This window comes from Aquarana catesbeiana, linkage group LG02, assembly GCF_042186555.1.
Source record: "Aquarana catesbeiana isolate 2022-GZ linkage group LG02, ASM4218655v1, whole genome shotgun sequence".
Lineage (NCBI taxonomy): Eukaryota > Metazoa > Chordata > Amphibia > Anura > Ranidae > Aquarana > Aquarana catesbeiana.
In genome coordinates, this window is record NC_133325.1 from 131,639,093 (window position 1) to 131,660,621 (window position 21,529).

Sequence of the window (21,529 nt, forward strand, 5' to 3'; positions counted from 1 at the left end):
ATTGGTGTCACCCCCCCCTCCACCAACTATAGTCCTCCCTCAGTACAGACCCCCTCCACTAACTACAGACCACCCCTCTCTCAGTATAGACCAACCACCCCCACTAAGTACAGATCCCCCTCCTCCAGTACAGACCCCTCCACTAAGTACATACAACCCCCCCCCCCAGTTCAGACCCCTCTCTACCAATGCAGACCCCCCTCTATCAAATGTAGACACACCCCTTTTATCAGTATAGACCCCCCTCCCCTTATGTCCATCTTCATTACAATAAACTGTACAGACCTCAGAACAGCGCAGTGTGTCCTTCGGACTCCCTCCTCCTGTGTAGGGGAGGCGGCTTCGGTCCACTCCGTTGAGGGACACAGCCGGCTAGACAAAGATCAGTGTTGTGTAGGGGTGTGGATCGTGCGGTGTCGCTGTCCACAGTTGTCAACCCTCTGACGGGTGTCATCCAGGTGCGGCCCGCACCCCCCTACTGATGCCACAGGATATCAGCTTTAATAACTTTGCATTAACTCTTTGAAAATGCACTAAACATTTCCTAATGTTGGTAAGACAAAAAGACATTTCAATATTTAAAATCTTTTAATTTCTTACCTGCAGGTTTCAAGCACTGCTGTTGATCCATAGTCAACAAATTCCACAACCAAGGCCACAGGATCATAACTTTTAACAGACACTAACTTTGCTCTGTGTAACATATTGTCATTGTACATGGCGAGACATGGCATTTCTGTTGAGAAGTAAAAAAGCACAAACAATACAAAGAATGAATTAAGTGTCTTGAGGTGTTAACCAGACTGCAACATTTTTATAGTTTCTGGAAATGGCATCAATTTGTGGGTCATAAATATTGCTATTCACTGATGCACTAGTTCTGTAGAGGATTATACCCCAATACTGCATTATAATTGGTATACCTTCTGTATATTTTTGTACGATGCAAGTAATTTAGTTGGAACTCACACTGCTGAGACTGTATAAAATTTGAACATTAATCTGGAAAAGTTACCTTGAAATGAACTTCATATTCTTGTATTTTTCTTACTCTGAAGTATAAGTTCACATGCCTATTTGTAACACTTAAAACTAAACTCCAGTCAGTTTAAAAAAAAAAAAAAATAGTATTTTTGTACTCACCGTAAAACCTTTAATTGGAGGCCTGGATAGTTGCAACAAACAAAAAAAAAAAAAAAAAAAAAAAGTGATTGTAAACTTTTTTTAATAAAAATAAACAGGTTTATGCTTACCACCTCTTCTGGGGTTCCCTGTCGGCGCTCCTGGCACCTCCCCTCCATCAAGTGCCCCCATCGAAAGCATCTTTTGATGGGGGCACTCGTGGGAGCTCATTCCTGAGCCTCACTGTCTGATTCTATTGACACAGACAGGACTCGGCCCTGCCCCCCGGATTTGTGTGACATTAGAGGGAGACTTTGTCCTTCGCATAGCCTGAGAGACCAGGAAGTGAGGGGAGAAAAGGGCTGCAGAGGAGCACAGAGCTGGATCGAATGAGGGCTCAGGTAAGTAAAAGGAGAGGTGAGGGGGGGATACTAATGCCTAAACAAAGGATAAGTTCATCTTTTATGAAAAAAATAATAAATGCACATCTCTTTGCAGATAAAAAAATGCACATTTTGTTTAACACTGGAGCCTGTAAAGCATTTAATCCGCGACTAGCAGATCACGGGTGCAATGCCAGGATCATGTAGACTCTCAGTACATGGTCTGCCCATACCCTGTATGGTTAGGCAGTTACAGAATTGCAGGAAGTGTCAATAAACGATGAGAGCGCTCATTGGTGCCCTCACAGTTCATTGAGAATTATAAGCCATCGACTGCAGTGGACGTCAGTAATTGTAATTCTTTTATTTACAGAACTCTGAATGAATGACGTGGCTGTATGGACGGAGCCGCACACGGCCACACTATTTTTTTAATTGTGACAGCAGGTGTGGGGGAATATGGGTGGAACATGAAACATGTTTTGAAGGTGAACTTCTCCTTTAATGCAAGGGATGCATTAAAGGAAAACATGTTTAAGCTTCATAACCATTATAAATCTAGCCCAGGATAACCCATACCTCATTTTGCAGAAAGCAGTAGCATTGTCCTTCAAAAAAAAGAATTAGTAATTGGGCAATAACAAAAATATTTTTTTCCTTCTCTTCCACTGAGACACACAGGAAGTTTTCACCTTCAGTATTGTTTAAAGGCAGTCCAACTAAGGGATGGCAACAAACAAATACACTAACAAAAACAGGAAGCTGCAACTATTTTAGGTAGGAAGTTCTGCGCTTCAACACCACCTTCTCCCTGTGTAAGATCAGAAAGGGTTTTTTTACAGGATAGGACAGCCAGCACAGACACTTATCTCACAAGATAAGATTAAGAATGGAGAGACAAATGTCTCTGACAGGTTCAAGGGTGGTTGGTGAAGTGCCAAGAGAACAAATTCAGTTCCCACAGAGTCACAAGGAAGCAAACAGAATCACATCAGAGTCACCCTGAACAATGGTCTTAATGAAGAAATGGGAAGCAAATGATTCTCCTAGAACAAGATAACAAAAGAAGAGGCAGACCTGACCTTTGATAGTGCAGAGGGCCAACTGCTTGTCCAAGCACAGCTGAAAAAAGGCAAGGATTCATCTCATAGGGAAATTCCTGGGGTGAAGGCCCTGTTCCTCGCACCAAGTGAAGTATGCCTACTACATATTGTGAAAGACCTTGCAAAAAACAGACTTCATAGCTTTTAGAGATGCCACTGTCTCTCAGAACTTGGGCTTAAAGGTAAAGCAAGGTGGCAAAATGGACAGAAGATCTGGACAAACTGGGAGAGCCCAAGTAGCATCCAATCAAGTTGGAGTACCAAATCTGTATTTTAAACCAATCCAAGCTATAAAAAAAAAACAAAAACCTTGTAAACTATTTTCTAGCAAGATAAAGCAGTCTAGTTAAAGCGACATGAGTAGAGGGAGGGTAGAATTCTTCCACAAGAGCACCCAATAGACAAGTAATCAAGTAATTGGATCCACTGGCAACTGGAAATGATGAACCTCGTTCCAGTAGCGCACCAATTTAGGGCATTTCCAGAGTAGATGAATCAGAGTACTGTACCCTGATATAACCGACACTTCAGGCACAAGGGGGAGTCTCTCCTTCCCCATTTATATAGTTGTACTGGGGTCCTATACACCCAGTGGAGACTAAATAAGTGTGACAACTTTTGAGCCGCAGAGACAGAAACTAGGGGGCTATTCGCCAAAATCTGTTCCCAGCTATCCCCATCTATAGGGCCAACATCTGTTTGCCACTTCTCCCTACAGCAGATCTGGAGCTTGGATATGGGCTAGCAGGCAGATATATATATATATATAAAATCTATGAGAGATAATTCCCTTCTTATCTACAGTGTTGTTATAGAGGGAAGTAAGTCAGAATTATCAAGGTGCATGACAGAGCATCTACTCTGGATTCGCAAGGTGTTTCACAGCTGCAGGTACATATTAATATATTAATGCTCTATACTGGGACTCTATACGAGCAAACCAATAGCCAGGTATCCAAACGAGTGCGTTGTGAAGAACATACAGCAGCTGTGGTGCCCACACCATTTTAATGTGATTGGCCCTGCTGGGGCATTTAAGCTTACATTTTTGTAGAATAGGTTTCAGATTTAAAGGGATATTGTTTTTAGGGTCCCCAGTCACCTCCATTCCCAGATATCTAAAGGAGTGAACTACTTCCACCAGAGTCGCCGAGTCTGGTAAGGAAGATTCTGGGGGGTCTAGTAATAAGGGGGAAGAGTTATGTCAGTTGATGGTAAATCCAGAATATTGGCCAAACCTTTCTATGAGTCGCATATCAGCTTCTGATGAACCAACCGTATCCCCCAGCTATATCAAAGTGTCATTGGCATAGAGGGAGATTTTGTCCTCCCTCTCCCCCGACAAAACTCCACAATGTCCGGAGAGGTCCTGACCATAGCTGTCAGTGGTTCCAATGCCAAGGCAAAAAGCAGGGGCGAAAGTGGACACTCCTGCCTAGTAGTACCCCTATGCAAAGGAAACACCCCCGACAAGATCCCATTGATTCGTATTCTGGATCAAGGAGCCATATACAGTAGCTGCACCCAGACAAGAAAAAAGACTTTCCAACTCTGAATTTTCTCAACACTGCCCAGAGGTACTTCAACTCGACTCTGTCAAAAGATTTGGCAGCATCAAGGGAGAACACCGCCCTATTGCCAGGAATTTTCACCGGTAACTGGATATTTAGAAATAAATGACGTATGTTGAGCGCAGTAGACCTAGCCGGTATAAAACCGGACTGATCCAAATGCACCAAACCTGAGATAACTCCTGCCAATCGCATGGCTAGAACCCTAACTAGTAGTTTAATGTCTAAGTTTATAAGTGAAATGGGCCTATACGAGTCGGGTAGCAACGGATTCTTGCCTGGCTTGGGTATGACCACTAATGTCTGCCTCATTCATAGATTATGGGAGACTTCCAGAGAGCACAGCGGCATTCAGGGTATCTAAAAGGAGAGGGAGGAGTGGGGGTGTGGCCTGGCAAGCGATGGTGTAGGACGCAGATAGCGGGAGCTCCTCTTGCCGAAATCCTGTATCCCAGCCTGACTGCAGATTTTGATATACAAGAGCTCTTTACAGACACTGCTTCAACCCGGGATCGGGATCCGCTATGTCACTACCGAAAAAAAGACAAGCTTGCTAAATATCGGCATGATGGAGGGGATGGACAGGCCAAAGATGGCGCCGCCACATGTTCAGGAGAAGACCGTCAGAATGCTGACACAGCCAGAATACTGGATGCAATAGCAGTGCTTCAAACCACTCTCACGACTAAGATTGATTAGGTTAAAATCGACATCTCACTCCTGAGACAAGATCGGTCTAAAGTGAAAGACAGGGTCACTGAAACTGAAGCCCGCATAAGCACTGTGGAGGACATCCTAGACTTACACTACAGCACACTACTGAGGACATAAAGCGACATACCCAGCAGCTCCATCCTCATCAGGATGACATGGAGAACAGGATTCGCAGATGCAACCTCAGATTTATTGGCCTGCCTGAAAGGGCTGAAGGTAAAGATCCAGCAGAATATCTGAAGAATCTCCTCATTGCCACATACGGCCGGGAGGCTTTTTCAATGATGCTTGCGGTGTCAAGGGCGCATAGTATACCAGCTAAGCCCCCACCTACAGGTGCACCTCCCTGCACTCTCATTGCTAAGTTTCTGAATTTTAAGGACCGGGATAAGATTATGCGACTTACAAGAGAGAGAGGAAACACACAGATAGAAAATGGCCACGTAGCAGTATATCCAGATTTCTCAAGTGAGGTGCAGCGGAAGAGATCACAATTCCAGGATGTCAAGCGTCGCCTAAGGGTACTGCACCTTAAATATGCCATGCTCTTTCCAGCTAGGCTCAGGGTGGAAGAAGATGATCGGGTGCAATTTTTTTGAGACCCCGCAGCGGGAATGACATGGCTGGATCGCCGAGACATACTGACCTAGTTGGTATACCGGAAAACTGCCACTGTAAGTACGTTTGCTCGCTCCCCTTACTGCATAGGAACCCAGGTTGACTTTTGTACCTTACACAAGCTTAGCATGCTGTATGTCTTTGCACCCAGATGCTGGGAAAAAAATCAAAAGAACCACACCAGCCGGGACTTATGAGATTACACGGGCTGTGTAGCCTCACAAGGCTGGAGAAATGTATATGCTACATCCTATGCTGGGTTTGGTGAGGGGAGCGAGATTGTTTGGGGGCTGTTTTTCTTTATCTCCCCCCCCCTTTTTTTCTCACCCTCATTTTTCCTTTTTTCTCCTCTATTGTATTTTTTATTTTTCTATTCCTGATCACGGATATCCTGTAGAGCTATTCAAACTCTGAGATTCAGATGCCAGAGAGCAGAGGACAACTCCTATATAAGCAAGAGGATGCAAGAGTTTCCCTATATCGCTCTACCACACTCTGTTCAGTGAACAATCGTCCCCATAGGACTAAGGTTACTAGATGAAATGTACCAAGTATTAGTATTAAGTCATGCACCTCCAGCCAGGTTTTCATGCTGGATGTTGGTAATATAGTCAATTTGTTTAGAGTATTGGATGCTCTCGCCATGTTGGGGAGGTGCGGAGCTGGGAGGGATGTTACCCGTGTACAAGGCCTGAGTTTTGAACCAAAAATTGTCTATATAAATGTTGGATTTGTATACCAGATGCACACATGCATAGGTATGGTTATTATATGTACAATGAGAGGCATGCTACAAAAATGTGGAGGTGCAATATTTTTAGTTATTTTGGCCCTGGTGATCTGCTTCATGATTTCCCACCGAATGATTAGATGACGATTAAATTCCTGACTTGGAATGTGAGGGAACTGAGAGATAAAATCAAACGCACTGCGGCCCTTACATATTTAAAATCACAGAAAGCAAATGTGTTAGTTCTAACTGAAACCCATGTTACTGGTCACATACGAGCTGCATTAAAGAGGCCGTGGATTGGGTGGGCATCCCGGGTGTCTTACATAATAGGGTATTACATTACAAATTCCCCTCAATCACATACGTTCCTCTACTTTTTTTTTTTTTTTTAAATTCACGTGACATGTGAGGCAATGCGTCGGGAGGAGCCAGTGACGACCTCTATTGTGTATGGTTGTCAGCACAGCAGATGCGGTGCGAGGAGTGTCATCTCAAAAACATCTGACCGTTTTGCAATAAGCGCTGGTTAACTACACAAATGTGAGTGGTTTCGGCTTACAATTCAGACCCTTTGTTTAACCCTTTCATGACTAAGCCTATTTCTGACATTTAGTGTTTACAAGTTAAAATCTGTATTTTTTGCTAAAAAATTACTTAGAGCCCCCAAACATTATATATATTTTTTTAGCAGAGAATCGAGAGAAAAAAATGGCGATTGTTGCAATAATTTATGTCACACGATATTTGTGCAGCGGTGTTTTAAATGCAACTTTTTGGGAAAAGGGACACTTTCATGAATTTTAAAAAAACGAAACAGTAAAGTTAGCCCAATTTTTTTGTATACTGTGAAAGTATACACTGAGTAAATGGATACCCAACATGTCACGCTTTATAATTGCACGCACTCGTGGAATGGCGACAAACTACAGTACCTAAAAATCTCCATAGGCGACGCTTTAAATTTTTTTTACGGTTACCAGGTTAGAGTTACAAAGGAGGTCTAATGCTAGAATTATTGCCCTCGCTCTGACGATCGCGGCGATACCTCACATGTGTGATTTGAACACCGTTTACATATGCGGGAGCGACATCCGTATGCGTGTTCTTTGCTGCGCTAGCTCACGGGGACAGGGGCGTTTAAAAAAATTTTTTTTTCTTATTTTTATATTATTAAATTGTGTTTAAAAAAAATAAAAACATTTTGATCACTTTTATTGCTGTCACAAGGAATGTAAACATCCCTTGTGACAGTAATAGGTGGTGACAGTTACTCTTTATGGAGGGATCGGGGGTCTAAAAGACCTCCAATCCCTCCTTTGCACTTTAAAGTATTCAGATCGCCGTTTTCTGCGATTCTGAATACTGTGTATTTTTTTAAAACTAGCGCCATTGGCAGCCGAGTAAACAGGAAGTGATGTTGGGACGTCGCTTCTGTGTTTACAATCAGGAAACTGGAACGAAGCCGTTACCGGCTTTGTGCCAGTCTGTCCCTAGACGCCGGAAGTGGCGGATCGTGTCTCCCGGTGGGACAGGAGGCCGTTCAGAGAGGCGGGAAGTGGGGGACGTCCCCTCCCGCTCCTCCGGGATAACAATCGAGTGGCTTTTAACCATATCGGTTGTTATCCCTGGAAAGTCGATCGCCCACTCTAAAAGGCATCATCCCGGTATAACCCCCTAAAGCCAAGGCCGCACATCTGCGTACGCTCGGGGGGAAGGGATTAATTATTATATCATTGTGCAATGATGCGTTTCTTTTATTTCATGTGAAAAATCATACAAACGGTAAAGCTGAGAGGAACAGCAAGCAAAGTCGGCTGGATACTTATAGCAAACGGACAGTCTGGCAGGACTGATCCCTTGTGCAAACTGGCGGGGAACTAGGGCTGAAACAACTAATCGATTAATTTCATAATCGATTAGTTGTCGATTAATCGATTACTATTTTCGTAATCGATTAATGGGCCAGTAACATAATAGGGTTAAAAAAAATAAAATGAGCCCTTTATAGTACAAAAAGAGCAAATAATCGTTACTGTAAATATTACTTTCACAGTTCTACAGTGCTTTTTTTCAGCGGCTGCGTATTTGGAAAGGGTCAGGGACTTTTTTTTTTTTTTTTTAACGCAAAGTGGTGCTTTTTTGGTTCAATATACTTCAATGGAGAAGCTGCAGAAAAGCATGTAAAACTGTTTTTGCAGCAATTTGTGTTTTTTAATCTGCCCAACAACAAATTGGCCAAAAAACATTTAGTATATACAGTATATATATAGATATAGTAGTATATACAGTATATCTCCTCTAATAGTATATACAGTATATCTCCTCTAATAGTGTATATACAGTATATCTCTTCTGTCTGTTATTCTCAGAGTGGATTTGATATTTTTCTCCCTAACCATATAGATGGTTGTTTTACAATTACCACTGCATAGAGATATTTAAGAATAAATTGCCTTTCTCTAAACTTTACATATCAACTAAATTATACACCACACTTTTTTTTTAAGGTTATTAACCGATTAATCTAAACAATCGACCAACTAATTGATTATGAAAATAATCGTTAGTTGCAGCCCTACGGGGAACTATTGTTTGTTTTTGCTCTTATCATATACTCTTTTTTGATAAGTTTATTGGTGTGTTTTTGTGGCTAACCTTGTGCATTTTGGGGTTGTTTGATCCCCATATTCAGTGTGTTTTTTTAGACAAGACATTTATAATCTTAGAATATTTTTTTGCAGCACTTTAATACTTATTTCGGAACATTGCAATGAGCACTTAGAGGGTTTCTATTCCCGATCACGTATAATCAAGATCCTAATCTATATACGAGAGATTATAAAATTTGATTTAGTTGGTATGGTAGGAGGTTGATTATAGTGCACCATATTAATTTGTTAACTTTTCCCGTATATGTTGTACATGCTACGGAGTATGATTGTAACTTGTGTATTGTATTGAATGTTCATTGTCCATGCATCCTGTATATTTTACTTTTGTTGTTCTTTTTGCATTACAAATTTTGTATACTCACACCCTTCTAATAAATATTGTACTCACAATTACTACATGAGTAGCCTTTTCCATTTAAAGTTCCACAAGAGGAATAAATTCCATATACACAGTTCTGTAAACTCACAATGCAGTATTGTGTCCAAAAATTGAAGAAAAGAAAAAAAAAAAACAAAAAAAAAAAAAAAGGGGGAAAGTTTCTCTTGGAGGTCCTGGCAATTGCAGATTATAGTAGTCTCGTCAAGGACCGAGGTGATAAAAAAAAAAACGAAAAAAGAAAAATGGGGGAGTCTGTCGTAATTAGCAGAAGTCCTCACAGGGACCAGAGTGGGGGCGGGGGGGGGGGGGGGGGGGGGGGTTCAAGGTGGAAAAATGGGACAAATGACAGTTCAGAGGTCAAAGACAGAAATCAGTGGTAGTTGCTGGAGCTCCTCTGGCAGGAGGAGCAGGCAGTAGTCTAGTCAGCAGAGAGTATCAAATAGAGAGTTAGGATGATGGTGAGGTGCAGCAGTGTAGAAAGGCACAAGGACAGATAGTGGGTGATGCTGGAAGTCATCATGGGGCAGAAGGTAGGTCATTACAGGAGGACGAGGTACTTAGCTGGTCTCAGTGTGCTGTATGTCAATCATAGTTCCAGTTGGCAATATGACACTAGCGGGTATCCAACCACGCCACAGCAGCCTCAGAAGCGGGTGCTATCACCATTCGTGATCCTCAGCCTGCTGGGGTATAGAAGGCCAAAACATATTCCTTTTTCCCGAAGTCGGCGTCTCACATCCGTGAAAGACTTGTGGCGCCGCTGCACCTCTTGAGGGAAATCTGGGGGAAAAAAAGAACAGTCTGGTGTTTTCATAATTGATTTCAGGCATGGCTTGGGCCGCTGCTAGGATGCGGTCTCGATTGCGGTAATTTAATAACCACAGCAGGAAGGGACGTGCAGGGGCCCCAGGTCTTGGAGGGAGTGGTGGAACCCTGTGGGCTCTTTCCACTACAAATGTGGGTGGCATATTACCCAGATTAAACAGGGTGGACAATAACTGTTCAGTGAACTCAGCTGGTCTGGGGCCCTTGACGCTCTCAGGTAAACAAAGTATGCAAATGTTATTTCGCCTGAGGCGGTTCTCAGTGTCTATGGCTCGCTCCTGGAGCGCTTTCATTTGGAGCTGCAGGGCCCTCACCTCTTTGGAATCCAACCGGACTGTATTCTCCACCGTGGAGACCCTGTCCTCCAACTCACTGGAATTTATCCATGTCTTGACGGATGAGACCGACATCCACGGTTAGGAAGTCTATCTTGGCAGTCAGAGTTTCTTTGCATACCGTAATGGCCGCCAGGATCTCTGCTTCCGTGGGGCCTTCCGCAGCCCCTGACTCTGCAACTGTTTGCGTGCTTTCCACCATCACAGCAGCTGGCTGCCTCCTGGACAAGGTGGTTGTCGACAGAGAGGTATGGGAAGCCTTCGGACCGAAATGCGAGTAGCGGGTCTTGGGAGGGCCCATTCGAAGTGTACACCTGATATGAAAGGAGTGTCTTGGGGGGTCAGTGGGCAGGCACCAGGCTCCAGGGAGCAGGATGGAAGGTGCGGTGATGTTAAATTGCCTGCACAGGGTCAGGGCCTCCAGTAAGACACGGCCCCTGCAAGGATGGTGGCACAGGGGAAGGAGTATAGGATGGCTGGAGCACGGCAACCGAGCGTGGAGGATATGTCTGGCATGGTAGGCTGCAAGATGGCGGTGGGCACCCAGAATCGGCCTCTAAGGATCCTCAGGTGGCCCCCCCCCCAGACTCCCACACAGCCCAGCTACCTCCCAGGAAAAGCCACCACAGGTGGGTGAGGAGTAACCACCGCTCGTTCGGCGGATCGCAGCACCCAAGCCCAGGGATGTCGGAGGCTCCGTAGGCCTCAAAATGGCGGCGGGTCTCTGCTGTGTGGAGCCGGCCACGGCCCGGTGGAAACACAATCGGCCGGCCGGGCTCTGCAATTTCTGCTGGGGCAGGGGATGTCCAGGGACAGGTAGGGAAAGTTTGGAGGCTCACCAAGTTAGTTGTAATGTAGGATGGCAGCAGATTGAGAGAGAATTAGCGAAGCTCCTCAGCAACGCGTGCTTTTCGGTCTACATCCGGACATGCCCCTGAAATGGTTACTTAATTTTAATGCAAAAAAAAAAAACAATATACATCAATCCAATTTTTTGGTACAGTATAAAATAGGACGTTACTCCGGGTAAATAGATACCTAAAATTTCATGCATTAAAATGGCGCATGCTCGTGGAATGGCGACAAACTACAATTCTTAACCACTCCTCGCCCTCCGTATGCAAAACGATGGACACAGGGTCGTCTCATTATCCTGACTGGGCGTCATACAACATCTAGCAGGATAAGCCGTGAGGGCGTGCTCTGAAACACTGCATCTCTAATCTTGGTAAAAATCCTATGACGTAGGCTCTTTACCATGTGATCAGCTGTGTCCAATCACAGCTGGTCACATCGTAACCAGGAAGTGCCGTTTATCGGCTTTTCCTCTATTCGCGCTGACAAGGTGCGATCAGCAGTTCTCCTGACAGAGGAGGGTCTGTGCTGATAATCAGCGCATTGATTATCAGTGCAAACCCATCAAGGATACCCTCTAGAGCTCACCAGGAATGTGAACCCGTGCCCATCAGGGATGCCTGTCAGCGCGGCCTATAAGTGCCCATCACTGCCTATCAATGCCAGATGCCTTCTCTGCATCTGATCATACCAAGATCAATGTGATCAGATACTTTCCAAATCTTAAAATGCGCTGTTTACATCTGGGAAACTGGAAGTGACAAAAATGCTTGTCGCTTCCAGTCTCCAAAACCAAAGAGGTCAATCCAATCTCCAGTCACCTCTATTGTAGGCCGGCTCAAAGGCAGGATGGGAGAACCCGGAGAGGCACTGGAGGACGATGGGACCCCCTCCAGTAAAAACAATGCAGCAACTAATTAGCCATTAGTATTGCTTTTACATAAGATAATCACTGGCCAGTTAAAAACAACTCAGGGATGATGCCTGTAGCTGCAAGCATCATCACCGTATAACCACTTGAACTCAATCATGTACCTGATTTGGCAGCAAGTGGTTAAAGTTTATGTGTATTGCTTTTAAATCAACCAATCTATACTGGGTTGATTTGATATACTGTATATGTGGGTTCCCAGGTATAAGATTCAAGTTTGTCAAGTAGGTGGATACCATCCCTGATGTAAGAGGGTACATTTTGGGCTAGAGGTTGTATGAACTGGTCGATGTAGATGGAGAAGCCACTAGTGGCTCTCCATAGCTGCTACGATAGGGCGGCCTGACGGATTTGTGAGATCTTTAGACCCCTTTCACACTGGGGCGGTTTGCAGGCGTTATTGCGCTAAAAATAGCGCCTCCGCTGTTTGTTCAGTGTGAAAGCCCGAGGGCTTTCACACTGAAGTGGTGCGCTGGCAGGAGAAGAAAAAATCTCCTGCAAGCCGCATCTTTGGAGCGGTGAATTCACCGCTCCTGCCCATTGAAATCAATGGGACAGCGCAGCTATACCGCGGCTATAGCCGCGCTATACGAGGGGTTTTAACCCTTTTTCAGCCGCCAGCAGGGAGTTAAAACCGCACAGCTAGCGGCCGAATACCGCGGTAAAACAGCGCTAAAAATAGCGCTGTTTTACTGCCGACGACCCCTACCGCCCCAGTGTGAAAGGGGCCTTATGCACGTTCAGTAGATGATAAAAATATTGAACTTTATAGAAGTTTTTGCAGAGAAAGGCTTCCTCTGCTCGAGATGATAGATTCTGTAAGAGCTTCTTGGGAATATTCTGTTACGGGTGTCCCGTAATAATGCTTGATAGGTATTGGTATCTGATAACAATCTGTTAGCTTCTTTAATATAATGAAGTCTATTTTAGACCACTATACCTCCACCTTTATCGGCAGGTTTAATAACAATGTCATGATTGTGAGTAAAGTCATCTAGAGATTTTTGTTTGGACCGATTAAGTTTAATGTTTCTGGATTGTGAGGAGGAGTCACAGGCGTAAAAGATCGAAACACACACACCTTGCTATAGATATATTTATTGTACCAGTTACCACGCCAGACCCTATGATCCATCTGTTTAATATTTGAAGTATTCAGTTTAAGGGCATTATCATTTATGTCATTAATTTTCTCTTTCAGTGGACCCTTAAGGTCTTCCCTCTGGATCTTTGAGGTCACCATGGTTCTTTTTCCTCCTTCCCTCTGGGGGAGGCCATAGTAAGTACCAGTGATGCTTATCCAGTGCTTTTCTATAAGAATGCTAATATATTTATCAACCTTATATTATAGGGTGTCCCCTTCTAGATATTCATATTTAATAGTATCATTTCTGTCTCTTGTGCCAAGACATTTAGGTTTCTGTACCGTTCTATGTCATCTCTGTTTGAGATCTCTCTGCATTTTTCATCTTTTTATGTTTATTTTAATTTTATATTTATTTTCACTTTTATATATTTTTTTTTTCTTAGAATGATAATTTTCAGTTGTACCTCCTTGATATACCCAGTTATTCATATATTAACCACTTCAATACTAGGCACTTAGACACCTTCCTACCCAGGCCAATTTTCAGCGCTGTAGCAATTTGAATGACAATTGCGCGGTCATACAACACTGTACCCAAACAAATTTTTTAATCATTTTGTTCCCACAAATAGAGCTTTCTTTTGGTGGTATTTGATCACTTCTGTGATTTTTATTTTTTGCTCAACAAATAAAAAAAGAACGAAAATTTTGAAAAAAAAAACAAGTTTTTCTTTGTTTCTGTTAAAAATTTTTGTAAACAAGTAGGTTTTCTTCTTCAATGACGGGCACTGATATGGCTGCACTAATGGGCACCGATGAGGAGGCCCTGATGGGTGACACGGATGGGTACTGATAGGTGGGCACGGATAGGTGGCATCACTGACGTAATGTGTTACATAATGGTACCAGTCAATGCCCATTTGTGGGCACTGATTGGGCATTCATTTGCACATGTGGTTGGCCATGGGGTACATACCTGGCCATTCACATGTTGCCCCCCTTCCCTGGTGGTCCTGGCGGCTTCCCTGGTGGTCCTGGCGGCTTCCCTGGTGGTCCAGTGTGGGCTGTGCTGATAAACAATCAGCGCAGACCCCCCGTCAGGAGAGCCGCCGATCGGCTCTCCTCTACTTGAATCTGACAGACACGATCAACGGCTTTTCCTGTTTACATCGTGATCAGCCGTAATTGGACACGGCTGATCACGTGGTAAAGAGCCTCCAGCTGAAGGACGTCATATGATGCCCAGTCAGAATAACTGAACCACCGCCTGGCCGTTATTTTGCTATAGGCCGGGTGGGAAGTGGTTAAACAGATGCCCCATTTATTTAGTATTTTTCATACATTCTTTAAAGCAGAAATCCACCCAGTCTTTGACAGGTATCCTGTTCCCACTTCCGTGAGTCCAGGCTCCTCCTCCCCCTGTTGCCGGGCCAGTAGGAGAGAGGAGCGGGGCCTCGCGTAATTGGGTTCCCGGTGTGAAGCCATATTTTTTATTTGGGGCAGAACACCGCTTTAATTATATTCCTTTACGAGTGCATTTAGTTTTTTTTGTGTGAATATACCCACTGCCCAGTAGCCTGGCACATATGGGTTTAATTCCATTTAGTTCTGCCAGCTGCTGCTTGATTTGTACATTTTTTTCACCAAAGATGCACCTAGCTTTGTAGTTTCACGAGTGCCGCCCATCAACACGCCCTTTATATAAAGCAGCAGACTGCAATTCCCAATTAGACCTTTGAAAGAACAGTGAGCTCCGAGTGTGTAGCCTGTCAAGTGTTCATCATTTCCAGCCTCCTCTCTTTCTACCGTGTGACGTCATGTCCGCCACAGAATTTAGCATGGGTCGGCATGCACTCCGTGCCATCACAGAGGGTCCACTCCTCCCACTGCAATCCATCATGGACTTCATCCCGGCGGTGTCTGCAGGACAGAGGATCCATGGCTGACACCTGCCAATTTGAGATGTATTGAGATGCCTATACACCTTTCACACCCTGTAAGTGTTAACTTTTTTTTAATCAAATTTACTTTTTGTGTAGCTGCACTTAGTGGTGCTTCCCCTTCTCCATCCCAGCTATCACTGATCGCTCCCCCTAACACAGGAGCTAGCTGTAACAAATGTGATTCACAAAACCAGAAATACAAAAAGTCAAGCAATGAAAAGTGCAGCTCTCCAATTGACTCTGCATATACGATTATCAGTGCAAACACCCAAAACCAAATGCTTTTTTCTTTATATAAAATACTAATAATCAAACCAACTATGTTGTACATACAGCAATCTACGCACATACATATAAACACACACAAACTCACTGGCCACTTTATTAGGTACACCTTGCTAGTTCCAGGTTGGACCTCATTTTGCCTTCAGATCTGCCTTAATCCTTCATGGCATAGATTCAACAAGGTGTTGGAAACATTCCTCAGAGATTTTGGTCCATATTGAGATGATAGCAGTTGCTGCAGATTTGTCAGCTGCACATGCATGATGTGAATCTCCCATTCCACCACATCCCAAAGGTGCTCTATTGGATGACTGTGGAGGTCATTGGAGTACAGTGACCTTATTGTCATGTTGAAGAAACCAGTTTGAGATGATTTGAGCTTTGTGACATGGTGCATTATTCTGCGGGAAGTAGTCATCAGAAGATGGGTACACTGTAGTCATAAAGGGATGGACATGATCAGCATCAATACTCAGGTAGGCTGTGGTGTTTAAATGATGCTCAATTGGTACTAAGGGTCCCAAAGTGTGCCAAGAAAACATCCCCCACACCATTACACCACCAGCCTGAACTGTTGATACAAGGCAGGTGGATCCATGCTTTTATGTTGTTTACGCCAAATTCTGACCCTACCATCTGAATGTTGCACCTGAGATTGAGACTCATCAGACCAAGCAACATTTCTCCAATCTTCCATTGTCCAATTTTGGTGAGCCTGTGTGAATTGTAGCCTCAGTTTCCTGTTCTTAGCTGACAGAAGTGGCACCCGATATGGTCTTCTGCTGCTGTAGCCCATCTGCTTCAAGGTTCAATGTGTTGTGCGTTCAGATATAGCATTCTGCATACCTTCTTTGTAACAAGTGGTTATTTAAGTTACTGTTGCCTTTCTATCATCTCAAACCAGTCTGCCCATTCTCCTCTGACATCAAGAAAGCATTTTCATCCACACAGCTGCCGCTCACTGAATATATGCTCTTTCTCTGACCATTCTCTGTAAACCCTAGAGATGCTAGGTTGTGCATGAAAATAGCAGTAGATCATCAGTTTTTGTTTTTTTTAAATACTTGCACCAACCATGCCACGTTCAAAGTCACTTAAATCCCATTTCTTCCCCATTCTGATGCTTGGTTTGAACTTCAGCAAGTCGTCTTCACCACGTCTAAATGCACTGAGTTGCTGCCATGCAATTGGCGGCTTAGCAATTTGTGTTACCAAGCAATTGAACAGGTGTACCTAATAAAGTGGCCGGTGAGTGCATATATGTGATATAACTAAGAGCCAGGTGGGTAAGGTATGTCTTTTTGCTGATGACACAAAGGTGTGTAATAAGATTGATATCCCTTACTAACACGGAGCATGATTTGGCATTGCTGGAAGATTGGTCAAAGCAGTGAAAACTGAGGGTCAACTTTTCCAAATGTAAAACACACCTAAGGGAAAATAATCCCTTGACAGAGTACCCCATTGGGGGTACAGTTGGCCAGCACTACAGAGGAAAGAGATTTGGGGGTACTTATTTCAGATGATTGCAAAATGAGCAAGCAGAGCGGCCAAGCAGTGGGAAATGCAATTAGAATTCTAGGATGTATCGGTAGGGGTCACGAGCAGGAAGGAGGAGGTCCTGATTCCCCTATATACAGTAGATCTTTAGTGAGCCCTCATTTAGAATACTGTGTCCATTTCTCAAGACATCACAAAAAGATACTGATAAGAGGGAATGAGTTCAGAGATGGGTAACAAAAATGGTGAAAGGTCTGAGGTATAAATCATCAGGAGAGACTTCAGGAACTAAAAATGTACTGTACAGTCAGGATGAGAAAGGGCAGACATGACTAAAAGCTACACATCAAAGGGGGTTAAATAAGGTTCAGGCGGGAAGTATTTTAAATATTAAAGCCAAAATCAAAAACACAAGAACATGATTTCAAACTAGAAGAAGAAACGCTCAAAACAAATCTTAGAAGGTATTATTTTACCAAGAGAGTAGTTGATGTTTGGAATAGACTTCATCAATATTGTTTGGGTCATGCAAAGCGACGCAGTGCCATATTGCAAAAAATGGTCTGGTCATTACAGGGGTAAATCCCTCTGGGGCTGAAGTTTGGGACAAACAGAACTATACACAGACAAAAAAAAAATAAATACCGACAACCCCCCTTCCTCATCCCAAAGTAATAATAATAATAATAAAAAAAAAAAAAAAGGATAAATGAAGAAAAAAAAAAAAAACCCACGGCACAGGGCAGACTTTATGAACCACTTCGTCTTTATGCCGTCACTTTTCTCTGTTTCAAATACATATTTGTATGACAATTTAAAACACTTTTTGATGCTATTTATGCATTTATCCTTTGTATTTCAAAGGCCTTTTTTTTCTTTGAACATGTGACTGGCAGCAGAGGACTAAAAGCCCCTCCAGCTGATGTTTCCCTGCAGATGGTCCTGGGAAAAAACTGGGTCACTGATTATGAAAAAAGGCATTTAATTAAAATAAATAGTGCCATCATCTGTATACTTATAGCCCTTTCACACTGGGGCGGGCGCTTTACCGTCGGTATGCGGCCGCTAGCGGGGCGGTTTTACCCCCCGCTAGCGGCCTAAAAATGGTTAAAAACCACTGCAAAGCGCCTCTGCAGAGGCGCTTTGCCGGCAGTATAGCCGCGCCGTCCCATTGATTTCAATGGGCAGGAGCGGTATACACTCCGCTCCTTCACCGCTCCGAAGATGCTGCTAGCAGGACTTTTTTTTACCGTCCTGCCAGCGCATCGCTCCAGTGTGAAAGCCCTCGGGGCTCGGGACCCTTAAAGCGGTTGTAAACTACTGAAAAAACAAAAAACCTGCAAGACAATAGCATAATGTGCTAATGTGCATTACATACTAGCACATTATGAAATACTTACCTACCTTAAAAGAAGCCCCCCGCAGCACACCCGGTCACTGCTGAGGGGACTGACATGTTTCTTCTGGGTTCGCGGACTCCAGCGCTGCTCTGTTCCGGCAAGGAGCTCTGAATTTCCAGCACGATCCGCCGGGCCTTGAAAGTGCATGCACCACTGACGTCAGTGGCTGCATGCAGGGTGAATATCTCCTAAACTGTGCAGGTTTCGGACATATACATTTTACCTACAGGTAAGGGCTTACCTGTAGGTAAAAATGAGCAAGTGGGGCATACAACCGCTTTAAACAAAGGGATAATGCACATTAAACAGTGTGTGTTTAGTATCACTTTTTTTTTTATTGATGCAAGAATCTAGTTCTGGTCACAAAATGTTTGCAGTTTTGGTTTTCTTCCTTACAAGTCCTACAAATACCTGTTGGGCGTGCCATTAAAGTTCACCATATGCAGCTTCTTGTGTTGCCACTCACATGTAGGTTGTGCCTGCTTGCAGCACAGTGGCAAGAAAATATGCTGCAGTGGGTGTGGCTGGGAAGGGGGCTTTCTGGGGCTGTAGCCCCAAACCTGGGGCCCATAGCCCTGAGTGTCCTACCTTATGCAGCAGTGCCATACTCTCGGGATACTTCTACATTTTTAAATGTAAGGCAGCAGTGGCACTTTGTGAGGATTTAGGCGGTGGCGCCCGCCTCTCACCACAGCCTGGTAAGACCCCTCCACAGCCTCTGACATCTGTACCGCGTCCGCAGCCTCTGACATCTGTACCGCGTCCGCAGCCTCTGACATCTGTACCGTGTCCGCAGCCTCTGACATCTGTACCGTGTCCGCAGCCTCTGACATCTGTACCGTGTCCGCAGCCTCTGACATCTGTACCGTGTCCGCAGCCTCTGACATCTGTACCATGTCCGCAGCCGCATTTTATATACACGTGTATGCCCGCCCAAGCATATGACTTTCTTTACATCGCTGCTATGGGCTCTGCCCCAGATCTTTTGTGGACCTGGCAATGCCCCTGGTCACTGCTGATTCACAAGCTTGTATGCTTGTGAATCAGCAACTGACCACACCTAGTCCTACCCACTTAATTCTGGATTGGCAGCAATGCCTATTGCTGAAACACACCTACAGTTAGCTGAAGTTGCTGGGAAAAATGTGAGGCACTAATGAAGCAGGATTTACAGTGGGGCAAAAAAGTATTTAGTCAGCCTCCAATTGTGCAAGTTCTCCCACTTAAAAAGATGAGGCCTGTAATTGTCATAGGTATACCTCTACCTCAACTATGAGAGACAAAATGTGGAAACAAATCCAGACAATCACAGTGTCTGATTTTTGAAAGAATTTATTTGCAAATTATGGTGGAAAATAAGTATTTGGTCAATATCAAAAGTTCATCTCAAAACTTTGTTATATGTCCTTTGTTGGCAATGACAAAGGTCAAACATTTTCTGTAAGTTTTCACAAGGTTGTCACACACTGTTGCTGGTATGTTGGCCCATTCCTCCATGCAGATCTCCTCTAGAGCAGTGATGTTTTGGGGCTGTCGCTTGGCAACACGGACTTTCAACTCCCTCCAAAGGTTTTCTATGGGGTTGAGATCTGGAGACTGGCTAGACCACTCCAGGACCTTGAAATGCTTCTTACGAAGCCACTCCTTTGTTGCCCGGGCGGTGTGTTTGGAATCACTGTCACGCTGAAAGACCCAGCCACGTTTCATCTTCAATGCCCTTGCTGATGGGAGGAGGTTTGCACTCAAAATCTCACGATACATGGCCCCATTCATTCTTTCATGCGCACGGATCAGTCGTCCTGTTCCCTTTGCAGAGAAACAGCCCCAAAGCATGATGTTGCCACCCCCATGCTTCACAGTAGGCATGGTGTTCTTTGGTTGCAACTCAGCATTCTCTCTCCTCCAAACACGACGAGTTGTGTTTCTACTAAACAGTTCTACTTTGGTTTCATCTGACATTCTCCCAATCCTCTTCTGGATCATCCAAATGCTCTCTAGCAAACCTCAGACAGGCCCTGACATGTACTGTCTTAAGCAGGGGGACACGTCTGGCACTGTAGAATCTGAGTCCCTGGTGGCGTAGTGTGTTACTGATGGTAGCCTTTGTTACGTTGGTCCCAGCTCTCTGCAGGTCATTCACTAGGTCCCCCTGTGCAGTTCTGGGATTTTTTGCTTACCGTTCTTGTGATTATTTTGATCCCACGGGGTAAGATCTTACGTGGAGCCCCAGATCAAGGGAGATTATCAGTGGTTTTGTATGTCTTCAATTTTCTAATTATTGCTCCCACAGTTGATTTCTTCACACCAAGCTGCTTGCCTATTGCAGGATTCAGTCTTCCCAGCCTGGTGCAGGTCTACAATTTTGTTTCTGGTGTCCTTCGACAGCTCTTTGATCTTCACCATAGTGGAGTTTGGAGTGTGACTGTTTGAACTCGTTATCAGTATAAAAGACACCTGTCCACAACCTCAAACAGGTGCCAATAATACTGGTAATGAGTGGAGGACAGAGGAGCCTCTTAAAGAAGATGATACAGGTCTGTGAGAGCCAGAAATCTTGCTTGTTTGTAGGTGACCAAATACTTATTTTCCACCATAATTTGCAAATTCTTTCAAAAATCAGACCATGTGATTGTCTGGATTTGTTTCCACATTTTGTGTCTCATAGTTGAGGTATACCTATGACAATTACAGGCCTCTCTCATAAGTTGGGAGAACTTGCACAATTGGTGGCTGATTAAAATACTTTTTTGCCCCACTGTAGCTCACTCGTGAAAGGTAAAATATTAATTTTATTGTGCAACACTTAGTAACTGGATTTGAGACTTCTCCAGATTGTCATACTGGAGCCTTTAGACATACTTTAAATGGCTACAAACTAGATGCCCCCCTCTCACTGTATTGGAAGGATAATATCTAACCTTCATATTAAGTGATCTTGAATTGCACTAAAGGTGGATACACATTATATAATGTTTGTTGTTCAATTTCCTTTAAACTTACACTCAACTATGTAGTGCAAGGGCCTAACTGATTGCATACACATTGAAAGTAATTAGGTTTGACCTCATATTAT

The 21,529-nt window shown here is 43.9% G+C and overlaps 1 protein-coding gene across 1 annotated transcript in view; it reads right to left on the reverse strand.

Annotated features, from left to right (window-relative positions):
* RNF17 (ring finger protein 17) overlaps nt 1-21,529 on the reverse strand; it is a 532,263-nt gene that overhangs the window by 22,097 nt on the left and 488,637 nt on the right. Inside the window, exon 23 of the mRNA XM_073612476.1 lies at nt 601-736. Within this exon, the coding sequence (XP_073468577.1) occupies nt 601-736 (136 nt within the window). The remainder of the gene's footprint in view (nt 1-600; nt 737-21,529) is intronic.